Source organism: Palaemon carinicauda, chromosome 26 (genome assembly GCF_036898095.1).
Source record: "Palaemon carinicauda isolate YSFRI2023 chromosome 26, ASM3689809v2, whole genome shotgun sequence".
Lineage (NCBI taxonomy): Eukaryota > Metazoa > Arthropoda > Malacostraca > Decapoda > Palaemonidae > Palaemon > Palaemon carinicauda.
The window spans coordinates 77,911,013-77,923,512 of record NC_090750.1 but is presented as its reverse complement, the minus strand read 5'-3'; the positions used below and the strand labels follow the sequence as shown (position 1 = coordinate 77,923,512).

At 35.9% G+C, this 12,500-nt stretch overlaps 1 protein-coding gene and 1 long non-coding RNA gene across 2 annotated transcripts in view; both read left to right on the top strand.

Moving 5' to 3' along the window:
- LOC137620022 (CLIP domain-containing serine protease B4-like) overlaps nt 1-8,960 on the top strand; it is a 12,003-nt gene extending 3,043 nt beyond the window's left edge. Inside the window, exons 2-5 of the mRNA XM_068350302.1 lie at nt 401-478; nt 1,318-1,457; nt 8,285-8,439; nt 8,724-8,960. Of these exons, the coding sequence (XP_068206403.1) occupies nt 401-478; nt 1,318-1,457; nt 8,285-8,439; nt 8,724-8,891 (541 nt within the window). The 3' untranslated portion in view covers nt 8,892-8,960. The remainder of the gene's footprint in view (nt 1-400; nt 479-1,317; nt 1,458-8,284; nt 8,440-8,723) is intronic.
- Nucleotides 8,961-11,808: 2,848 nt separating this feature from the next.
- LOC137620243 (uncharacterized) overlaps nt 11,809-12,500 on the top strand; it is a 143,157-nt gene continuing 142,465 nt past the window's right edge. Inside the window, exon 1 of the long non-coding RNA XR_011040024.1 lies at nt 11,809-11,914. This is a non-coding gene — a long non-coding RNA (uncharacterized lncRNA). The remainder of the gene's footprint in view (nt 11,915-12,500) is intronic.

Genomic DNA, 12,500 nt, shown 5'->3' with positions numbered 1-12,500 from the left:
TTTCCTGATCGCTGATTGGTTGAACAAGATAATTCTAACCAATCAGCGATCTAGAAACTTTTCCAAGCTAAAAGGGCACCGCTGCGAGTCGGTGCAAATGTGTCTCTACTTACTTTTACTTTTACGGGTTTATTTCTCGCCCTCCATCAGACACTAAAAGTCTGTTCAGACGGGCCTTGGTGTGTGAAAATAATTTCTTTCCAGTTAATATTTTGCTCTGTATCTTATCAGTTATCTCATTAAAAAGAATGAGTGTAGGGTTTGTGTGGTCTTCAAAGAATTTGTTACATGAGAAGTTTCCTTGAAATCAACCCTGACAGTGAAAGGGTTAAGTTTATTTTTTTGTACAGTAATTTATGATACTAATCCAGTTTTACTTTTTTTTATCTTTTCTCTATAGTGTAAGACAGATTCGCCTGGGTGATCAGAATCCCGTCGATTATGAGGTGTTACGGATTATTGTTCATCCCAAGTACAAGTAAGGTTCAATGGTGCCTAATTATGTTAATTTTTATATTTCTGATCTATTGGAATTTGCTGATATCAGAATCTAAAGTGAAATAAAGACATTCGTATAAAATTCTGGACACGTAAAATTAAAATCGTACTTTATTAGATACTTGATTTTTTATTAATTTACTTTTATATATGAAATATAGGATTTAAAATTTGAATCCTAATATTTTAGTCATTTCAATTTTGAGCTCTGTCCAATACCTTTCGTCAAAAGGATGTAAGAATATTTCAATCTAGAATATTAAAGTGATAGTTTTAAAAGTATTCCAGGATTCTCGTTAAATTTTTTAAAGATAATTTTCACTAAGATTTAGGTCATTCATTTAAAGAATATCGCTATATCCTACATTCTTCTTTTCTAAAAAAAAAAAATAAATAAAGAATCTCACTTTATCCCACATTCTTCTTTTCTAGAAAAAAAAATAAATAAAGAATCTCACTATATCCCACATTCTTCTTTTCTAAAAAAAAAATAATAATAATAAAGAATCTCACTGTATCCCACATTCTTCTTTTCTAAAAAAAAAAAAAAAATAATAAAGAATCTCACTGTATCCCACATTCTTCTTTTCTGAAAAAAAAAAAAAATTAAAGAATCTCACTATATCCCACATTCTTCTTTTCTAAAAAAAAAAAAAAGAAAAAAATAAATAAAGAATCTCACTGTATCCCACATTCTTCTTTTCTAAAAAAAAAAAAATAAATAAAGAATCTCACTATATCCCACATTCTTCTTTTCTAAAAAAAAAAAAAAAAAAAAAAAAAAAAAAAAAAAAAAAAAAAAAAAAAAAAAAGCTTGAGACCAATGACCAACGAGCGGTACAACGACATAGCTCTGCTGGAGACGAAAGAGACCATTCAGTTCACAGAGGAAATCTATCCCTCCTGTCTCTCAGAGTTGAGACCAACTGCTGGCTCTGTGGTCATTGACAACATTTCAGGTAATAATCATTAATTAGGACCACATCTTTTCAATTTGTCTATAATGATTCATTCAATTGATGCTTATAATAATATTTATCCTTTAGCAACGCCTATTGATAAGGACCGCCTCTTTTTTTTTTCAATTTATCTAATGATTCATTTCATTGATGCTTATAATAATATTTATCCTTTAGCAACGCCTATTATTAAGGACAGCTTTTTTTAAATTTTACTATATTTATTCGTTTCATTGATGCTTATAATAATATTTCTTTAGCAACGACTATTCGAGATTGCTCGAACGATATCATTGATTGTAACCTGAAGTTATTCGTTTAGATCCTGGAGAAACGATTTTGGATTATGTGGGAGTATTCGATAAGACTTTTATGAATAGCATTCGCAGCAGATATAAGAGATTTTGCGAAAATATGGTTCATCAATGATAAAGTCATTTTTTTATAGTCATTAATTATGTATTTTCCTCTGGAAGGCAAAGCAAGATAAAGAGTTGAATAAACGAAATGTATTTTATGAATTTAAAGTTAAAGTTAAATGCTAATGCTTCTATATGTCGATGTGTAATCCTCTAGAAGGCAAAATAAGTATTTTATCAATTTAGTTAGTTATTTTGGTGCCGGTTTAGTATGTAGCCTACCTTTTTTATTCTGGTTTAGTGTGTGGCCTACCTTTTTTATTCTGGTTTAGTATGTGGCCTGCCTTTTTTATTCTGGTTTAGTATGTGGCCTACCTTTTTTATTCTGGTTTAGTATGTGGCCTACCTTTTTTATTCTGGTTTAGTGTGTGGCCTGCCTTTTTTATTCTGGTTTAGTGTGTGGCCTACCTTTTTTTATTCTGGTTTAGTATGTCGCCTACCTTTTTTTTATTCTGGTTTAGTGTGTGGCCTACCTTTTTTATTCTGGTTTAGTATGTGGCCTACCTTTTTTATTCTTGTTTAGTGTGTGGCCTGCCTTTTTTATTCTGGTTTAGTGTGTGGCTTACCTTTTTTATTCTGGTTTAGTGTGTGGCCTACCTTTTTTATTCTGGTTTAGTATGTGGCCTACCTTTTTTATTCTGGTTTAGTGTGTGGCCTGCCTTTTTTATTCTGGTTTAGTGTGTGGCCTACCTTTTTTATTCTGGTTTAGTATGTGGCCTACCTTTTTTTATTCTGGTTTAGTGTGTGGCCTATCTTTCTTATTCTGGTTTAGTGTGTGGCCTACCTTTTTTATTCTGGTTTAGTGTGTGGCCTACCTTTTTTATTCTGGTTTAGTGTGTGGCCTATCTTTTTTATTCTGGTTTAGTGTGGCCTGCCTTTTTTATTCTGGTTTAGTGTGTGGCCTACCTTTTTTATTCTGGTTTAGTGTGTGGCCTACCTTTTTTATTCTGGTTTAGTGTGTGGCCTGCCTTTTTTATTCTGGTTTAGTGTGTGGCCTACCTTTTTTATTCTGGTTTAGTGTGTGGCCTACCTTTTTTTATTCTGGTTTAGTGTGTGGCCTACCTTTTTTTATTCTGGTTTAGGATGTGGCCTACCTTTTTTATTCTGGTTTAGTGTGTGGCCTACCTTTTTTATTCTGGTTTAGTGTGTGGCCTACCTTTTTTATTCTGGTTTAGTATGTGGCCTACCTTTTTTATTCTGGTTTAGTGTGTGGCCTGCCTTTTTTATTCTGGTTTAGTGTGTGGCCTACCTTTTTTATTCTGGTTTAGTGTGTGGCCTATCTTTCTTATTCTGGTTTAGTGTGTGGCCTGCCTTTTTTATTCTGGTTTAGTATGTGGCCTACCTTTTTTATTCTGGTTTAGTGTGTGGCCTGCCTTTTTTATTCTGGTTTAGTGTGTGGCCTGCCTTTTTTATTCTGGTTTAGTGTGTGGCCTGCCTTTTTTATTCTGGTTTAGTGTGTGGCCTGCCTTTTTTATTCTGGTTTAGTGTGTGGCCTACCTTTTTTATTCTGGTTTAGTGTGTGGCCTGCCTTTTTTATTCTGGTTTAGTGTGTGGCCTACCTTTTTTATTCTGGTTTAGTGTGTGGCCTGCCTTTTTTATTCTGGTTTAGTGTGTGGCCTGCCTTTTTTATTCTGGTTTAGTGTGTGGCCTACCTTTTTTATTCTGGTTTAGTGTGTGGCCTGCCTTTTTTATTCTGGTTTAGTGTGTGGCCTACCTTTTTTATCTGGTTTAGTGTGTGGCCTGCCTTTTTTATTCTGGTTTAGTGTGTGGCCTACCTTTTTTATTCTGGTTTAGTGTGTGTCCTGCCTTTTTTATTCTGGTTTAGTGTGTGGCCTACCTTTTTTATTCTGGTTTAGTGTGTGGCCTGCCTTTTTTATTCTGGTTTAATGTGTGGCCTACCTTTTTTATTCTGGTTTAGTGTGTGGCCTGCCTTTTTTATTCTGGTTTAGTGTGTGGCCTACCTTTTTTATTCTGGTTTAGTGTGTGGCCTACCTTTTTTATTCTGGTTTAGTGTGTGGCCTACCTTTTTTATTCTGGTTTAGTGTGTGGCCTACCTTTTTTATTCTGGTTTAGTATGTGGCCTACCTTTTTTATTCTGGTTTAGTGTGTGGCCTGCCTTTTTTATTCTGGTTTAGTGTGTGGCCTACCTTTTTTATTCTGGTTTAGTATGTGGCCTATCTTTCTTATTCTGGTTTAGTGTGTGGCCTACCTTTTTTATTCTGGTTTAGTGTGTGGCCTACCTTTTTTATTCTGGTTTAGTGTGTGGCCTACCTTTTTTATTCTGGTTTAGTGTGTGGCCTGCCTTTTTTATTCTGGTTTAGTGTGTGGCCTATCTTTCTTATTCTGGTTTAGTGTGTGGCCTACCTTTTTTATTCTGGTTTAGTATGTGGCCTACCTTTTTTATTCTGGTTTAGTGTGTGGCCTGCCTTTTTTATTCTGGTTTAGTATGTGGCCTACCTTTTTTATTCTGGTTTAGTGTGTGGCCTACCTTTTTTATTCTGGTTTAGTATGTGGCCTACCTTTTTTATTCTGGTTTAGTGTGTGGCCTGCCTTTTTTATTCTGGTTTAGTGTGTGGCCTGCCTTTTTTATTCTGGTTTAGTGTGTGGCCTACCTTTTTTATTCTGGTTTAGTGTGTGGCCTATCTTTCTTATTCTGGTTTAGTGTGTGGCCTACCTTTTTTATTCTGGTTTAGTGTGTGGCCTACCTTTTTTATTCTGGTTTAGTATGTGGCCTACCTTTTTTATTCTGATTTAGTATGTGGCCTACCTTTTTTATTCTGGTTTAGTGTGTGGCCTGCCTTTTTTATTCTGGTTTAGTATGTGGCCTACCATTTTTATTCTGGTTTAGTGTGTGGCCTACCTTTTTTATTCTGGTTTAGTATGTGGCCTACCTTTTTTATTCTGGTTTAGTATGTGGCCTACCATTTTTATTCTGGTTTAGTGTGTGGCCTACCTTTTTTATTCTGGTTTAGTATGTGGCCTACCTTTTTTATTCTGGTTTAGTGTGTGGCCTGCCTTTTTTATTCTGGTTTAGTGTGTGGCCTGCCTTTTTTATTCTGGTTTAGTTTGTGGCCTACCTTTTTTTATTCTGGTTTAGTGTGTGGCCTATCTTTCTTATTCTGGTTTAGTGTGTGGCCTGCCTTTTTTATTCTGGTTTAGTGTGTGGCCTACCTTTTTTATTCTGGTTTAGTGTGTGGCCTATCTTTCTTATTCTGGTTTAGTGTGTGGCCTACCTTTTTTATTCTGGTTTAGTATGTGGCCTACCTTTTTTATTCTGGTTTAGTATGTGGCCTACCATTTTTATTCTGGTTTAGTGTGTGGCCTACCTTTTTTATTCTGGTTTAGTATGTGGTCTACCTTTTTTATTCTGGTTTAGTATGTGGCCTACCTTTTTTATTCTGGTTTAGTATGTGGCCTACCTTTTTTATTCTGGTTTAGTATGTGGCCTACCTTTTTTATTCTGGTTTAGTGTGTGGCCTGCCTTTTTTATTCTGGTTTAGTGTGTGGCCTATCTTTCTTATTCTGGTTTAGTGTGGCCTACCTTTTTTATTCTGGTTTAGTGTGTGGCCTACCTTTTTTTATTCTGGTTTAGTGTGTGGCCTACCTTTTTTATTCTGGTTTAGTGTGTGGCCTACCTTTTTTATTCTGGTTTAGTGTGTGGCCTACCTTTTTTATTCTGGTTTAGTGTGTGGCCTGCCTTTTTTATTCTGGTTTAGTGTGTGGCCTACCTTTTTTATTCTGGTTTAGTGTGTGGCCTACCTTTTTTATTCTGGTTTAGTGTGTGGCCTGCCTTTTTTATTCTGGTTTAGTGTGTGGCCTACCTTTTTTATTCTGGTTTAGTGTGTGGCCTGCCTTTTTTATTCTGGTTTAGTGTGTGGCCTGCCTTTTTTATTCTGGTTTAGTGTGTGGCCTACCTTTTTTATTCTGGTTTAGTGTGTGGCCTGCCTTTTTTATTCTGGTTTAGTGTGTGGCCTACCTTTTTTATCTGGTTTAGTGTGTGGCCTGCCTTTTTTATTCTGGTTTAGTGTGTGGCCTACCTTTTTTATTCTGGTTTAGTGTGTGTCCTGCCTTTTTTATTCTGGTTTAGTGTGTGGCCTACCTTTTTTATTCTGGTTTAGTGTGTGGCCTGCCTTTTTTATTCTGGTTTAATGTGTGGCCTACCTTTTTTATTCTGGTTTAGTGTGTGGCCTGCCTTTTTTATTCTGGTTTAGTGTGTGGCCTACCTTTTTTATTCTGGTTTAGTGTGTGGCCTACCTTTTTTATTCTGGTTTAGTGTGTGGCCTACCTTTTTTATTCTGGTTTAGTGTGTGGCTTACCTTTTTTATTCTGGTTTAGTATGTGGCCTACCTTTTTTATTCTGGTTTAGTGTGTGGCCTGCCTTTTTTATTCTGGTTTAGTGTGTGGCCTACCTTTTTTATTCTGGTTTAGTATGTGGCCTATCTTTCTTATTCTGGTTTAGTGTGTGGCCTACCTTTTTTATTCTGGTTTAGTGTGTGGCCTACCTTTTTTATTCTGGTTTAGTGTGTGGCCTACCTTTTTTATTCTGGTTTAGTGTGTGGCCTGCCTTTTTTATTCTGGTTTAGTGTGTGGCCTATCTTTCTTATTCTGGTTTAGTGTGTGGCCTACCTTTTTTATTCTGGTTTAGTATGTGGCCTACCTTTTTTATTCTGGTTTAGTGTGTGGCCTGCCTTTTTTATTCTGGTTTAGTATGTGGCCTACCTTTTTTATTCTGGTTTAGTGTGTGGCCTACCTTTTTTATTCTGGTTTAGTATGTGGCCTACCTTTTTTATTCTGGTTTAGTGTGTGGCCTGCCTTTTTTATTCTGGTTTAGTGTGTGGCCTGCCTTTTTTATTCTGGTTTAGTGTGTGGCCTACCTTTTTTATTCTGGTTTAGTGTGTGGCCTATCTTTCTTATTCTGGTTTAGTGTGTGGCCTACCTTTTTTATTCTGGTTTAGTGTGTGGCCTACCTTTTTTATTCTGGTTTAGTATGTGGCCTACCTTTTTTATTCTGATTTAGTATGTGGCCTACCTTTTTTATTCTGGTTTAGTGTGTGGCCTGCCTTTTTTATTCTGGTTTAGTATGTGGCCTACCATTTTTATTCTGGTTTAGTGTGTGGCCTACCTTTTTTATTCTGGTTTAGTATGTGGCCTACCTTTTTTATTCTGGTTTAGTATGTGGCCTACCATTTTTATTCTGGTTTAGTGTGTGGCCTACCTTTTTTATTCTGGTTTAGTATGTGGCCTACCTTTTTTATTCTGGTTTAGTGTGTGGCCTGCCTTTTTTATTCTGGTTTAGTGTGTGGCCTGCCTTTTTTATTCTGGTTTAGTTTGTGGCCTACCTTTTTTTATTCTGGTTTAGTGTGTGGCCTATCTTTCTTATTCTGGTTTAGTGTGTGGCCTGCCTTTTTTATTCTGGTTTAGTGTGTGGCCTACCTTTTTTATTCTGGTTTAGTGTGTGGCCTATCTTTCTTATTCTGGTTTAGTGTGTGGCCTACCATTTTTATTCTGGTTTAGTATGTGGCCTACCTTTTTTATTCTGGTTTAGTATGTGGCCTACCATTTTTATTCTGGTTTAGTGTGTGGCCTACCTTTTTTATTCTGGTTTAGTATGTGGTCTACCTTTTTTATTCTGGTTTAGTATGTGGCCTACCTTTTTTATTCTGGTTTAGTATGTGGCCTACCTTTTTTATTCTGGTTTAGTATGTGGCCTACCTTTTTTATTCTGGTTTAGTGTGTGGCCTGCCTTTTTTATTCTGGTTTAGTGTGTGGCCTATCTTTCTTATTCTGGTTTAGTGTGTGGCCTACCTTTTTTATTCTGGTTTAGTGTGTGGCCTACCTTTTTTTATTCTGGTTTAGTGTGTGGCCTACCTTTTTTATTCTGGTTTAGTGTGTGGCCTACCTTTTTTATTCTGGTTTAGTGTGTGGCCTACCTTTTTTATTCTGGTTTAGTGTGTGGCCTGCCTTTTTTATTCTGGTTTAGTGTGTGGCCTACCTTTTTTATTCTGGTTTAGTGTGTGGCCTACCTTTTTTATTCTGGTTTAGTATGTGGCCTACCATTTTTATTCTGGTTTAGTATGTGGCCTACCTGGCTTTTACGTTAGATTAGGTTAGGTTAGGCCACATACTAAAACAGATAGAATTTCATAGGCCATATTCGAAAGGTAGGCCACATACTATACTCAATTTTTTTTTTAATGAGACACATTTGCACCAACTGGCAGCGGTGCCCTTTTAACTCGGAAAAGTTTCCTGAGCGCTGATTGGTTAGAATTATCTTTTTCAACCAGTCAGCGATCAGGAAACTTTCAGAGCTAAAAGGGCACCCCTGCGAGTCGGTGCAAATCTGCCTTACTACAAAGAATTGACTATAGTTATTTATTTAAAACTCTTGATGTCGATTTCGAACAGATCCCGGCAGTGGGGAAGATGATAATTTGGAAATTATTGATTCGCTCCAGTGCGAACACATTTATAAAGGAGAAGGAATCGAGGTTTCTCTCCAGAACCTCATCCTAGCAACAGACATCTTTTGTGCCGATTTCAAAGGAAGTAATAAATGCGAGGTAAGTCGATCAATCTACCTTTCCTTCGTCAAAGTATCAAATCCAGCTCTCTCTCTCTCTCTCTCTCTCTCTCTCTCTCTCTCTCTCTCTCTCTCTCTCTCTCTCTCTCTCTCTCTCTCTTTTGTCATTTACATATAGAAATAGCATGACGAAAATATAGCGTAGACGATTTACTTTTCATGCTTTTGTAAATAAATATATTCATGGCAGTTTTATATGTATATCTTATCTCTCTTCTGATTCGATAGCTTTTTACAGCTTACTCTCTTCTTCTTGTTCCCCAGCGGCAAACAAGAGGAGCTCTCTTCCAAGACATATCTGAGCACCGCTTCCTAATCGGTCTCGTCAGCAAAAACGCTTCGTGTACACAACCAGCTGCTCTGACCTTACCCGGATTCTACACCAGTGTGGCAGATCATATTGGCTTCATTAACAATATCATTTATCCGTAGGGAAAAAAAAGGAGTTATTTTTATGTAAGCTGTTGAATTGACAGGCGACGGAAAAGACAGTGTGCTGAGAAAAGACAGTGTGCTGGGTGGAGAGATTAAGTAAGAGATTTCGTTGTTAAAAGGATGCTTCAATTCAGTTGCCTTCTTTTTCCATTTGGAGTTGAAGTGTGAACACGGGCGTGAGTAATGTGAAATCCTTTCTCTGAAGTCACCCCTTGATAGAGGAATCAGAATATATATATATATATATATATATATATATATATATATATATATATATATACCCTGTGTATATATATATATATATATATATATATATATATATATGTGTACATATATATAAATATGTATATATAGGCCTATATATACATAACCTGTGTATATATATATATATATATATGTATATATATATATATATATATATATATATATATATATATATATATATATATATATATATATATATATATATATATATTATATATATATATATATATATGTATATATATGTTTGCATATATATGTATATACTGTATAGGCCTATATATACGTATACATACATTATATATATATATATATATATATATATATATATATATATATATGTATATATATATATATATGCTTTTGGGATATAGCTTCTCGCTAATACAATTTTCATTGAAGGTTATTGGGTTAGCGGCGTCAGTGTGTTTACTAGAGTTACCCTCGTATTTCCTCAGCTTCTTTAAATTCTCAGATGTAATGCCGTATTTACTAGTGAAAGCAGTTTCACACAGTCTAGCAGACAAATGATAGAAATTATATGGTCTTATACTTTCAACCTAAGTTGCATCGCTAAACATATATTTGAGCTTTATTGAAATGCACTGCATACCTTAGACCAGTTTTTTGTTTTTAGTTTTTATTGCTATTTTACATAACACTGTTGCACAAGCTTGACAACCACATCCATAAATCCCACCACAGTTTTCTAAAAACTATTCCTTTAATTCTGGGTTGTTGTGGCCTGATTGGTAACGTCTCTGCCTGGTGTTTGCCAGTTGGGGGTTCGAGTCCCACTCAGTCTCGTTAGTGCCATTAGTGTCTGCAACCTTACCCTCCTTGTGAGCTGAGGTTGGGAGTTTTGGGGTAGCCTATAGGTCTATCTGTTGAGTCATCAGCAGCTATTGCCTGGCCCTCCCTGGTCCTAGCTTGGGTGGAGAGGGGGCTTGGGCGCTGATCATTTGATATATGTTCAGTCTCTAGGGTATTGTCCTGCTTGATAGGGCAATGTCACTGTCCTTTCCCTCTGTCATTCATGAGCGGCTTTTAAACCTTTAATTGATATATACTGTAGTGTTTCAAACTGTTTACATTTTAAGGCCTCATCAGAAAGTGGTGTAAAGCCTATAATAATCTCATCATGAAGTAACTAAACTTTCCAAAATCAGAGGGCGCAATGCGACTGTCCAGCTGAATGAAAAAAAGTTTGTTGCATTACTAAGACAATAACCAGAAGTAAAAACATTTGTAGACATATTGTTTCTTGGCGAAAATCTATGGACGCTAATGTTGTACTACTAATTTTTTTGAATGATAATGATATAACTTTTTTTATCACGAATTATGACATTTTCAAAAATTTAAATAAAAGTATCACAAACTTACAATAGAAAATTCTCATTTTAACCATCATGAATAATAACTAGGATATTTCTAATATTTATTGATTGTTAATGGCGTGTTAGATTACCATTTTAATAGACAAATTAAAGCAGAGTTCAGTTGAAAGATCTCGATAATTTTACGTTTCCTCGAACGAGCTGAAATCTCTTTACTGAGTAACGAGCATTAACCAATCTTTACATGACCAACGTCTTCGAAAATAACCAGTCAAGAGTGGTTGAATGGCTAACTGAGAATAATAACAAAAGATACTTTTTAGAAAATTATTTACGAAAAAGCTACAGTAATTTTAGTGCTATTTGTATCTTTAAAAATGCTATGTTTAACAAGAGTATGTGGAGGGCGCAAAAAAGTTCCTTGCATAGTAAGGCCAACTTTAAAGAACCAAACTGCACCTCTTAAGTCTGTCGAAACGACTTAGCTCACAGTTGCCCATTCTACTTTCTTGGTTATAAATTACATAAGGTACTTTTTTTCAATGTTTTCAGAAAATATAGAATAACGAAAATTATTTCATTTCAAATCGGTCACAGTTATGGGAGTTTCTGAGCATTACCTCTTCTCTCTCTCTCTCTCTCTCTCTCTCTCTCTCTCTCTCTCTCTCTCACAGACCACATTATATTTACAAGATTTGAGAAAACCTACATGTTGGTTTGGCGACCCCATATTAATTACACTTTAATCTCTCTCTCTCTCTCTCTCTCTCTCTCTCTCTCTCTCTCTCTTTCTAATTGATATTTACAGACCACAAAATATTCACGAGATTTGAGAAAACCTACACGTTGGTTTGGCGACCCCATATTAATTACACTTTAATCTCTCTCTCTCTCTCTCTCTCTCTCTCTCTCTCTCTCTCTCTCTCTCTCAATTTTTACAGACCACAAAATATTCACGAGATTTGAGAAAACCTACACGTTGGGTTGGCGACCCCATATTAATTACACTTTAATCTCTCTCTCTCTCTCTCTCTCTCTCTCTCTCTCTCTCTCTCTCTCTCTCTAGATGAAAAAAATACTCATGTAAAATGTCTGATAAGGAAATTGCTTAATGTAAGAATTAATTTCTTAGGCGAATCGTGAGAGATTTTAACCTGTATGTTAATTTATGTATAGCAATCTTTGATTTTTCTGCCCATTCGGAAAGCCAATTAATAAACATTAGATAATAATGTAATTTATACGGCCTTTCTGAAAACCAGAAGTTACTACAGAGATTCGACATCGGTCTTCCTTTAGTCTTGTTGTTGACGCTGTGAAGACGTGAAGGGGGTAGAGCTTCCTCTTCTTGTGAACTGTTAGAAACTTTCGTCTAGTCTGGACATTCGGAATAAGAAAAATATTCTGGAGAATGGTTTGGTAGGTTTTAGTCCGTTTAGTTTTTATAGCGAACGTACAATACAGTAGAGCCAAAATGTTTTTGTCTTTTGTCTTTTTAAGTGAAGGTCGTTGTTTGTGTGAAGGAAGTTTGGAAAAAAGTGTGTTTAAGACCAAGCCTATTCCATGCGTGGCAAGACGCTGCTTCCTTCGCTAGGTTAGGTAGTTATTCCTTTCAAGTACATTTACTGGTCCCTTTAACTCAGGTTAGGCAGTGCCAACCCCAGCCAGGTAAATCTATATTAATGAACACTGCTGACTGCATATAGAATAAGCATGGTTACTTATTATTGCCAACGTTAAAGGGTGCTTACCAATAGGGAAATGGGACACCTCAATCTAGGTAAGGTTACTGCGTATACTGCTGCCATATTTTCTGTACAACGGACTGTGCACCCACTTGGTTTAGGATACATTTCTGAAAGTAGCATTGCTAAACCTTTGGGCATGATTAGCGGAGGCACAATCAAATCGTTTTAAAACTGCACCGTTACAATGTATCGACTAAAGCCATCGGACTACGAAGTCTTCATCCTTCTTGGAGTTTTCCCTTAGAAGCTTTAATGAT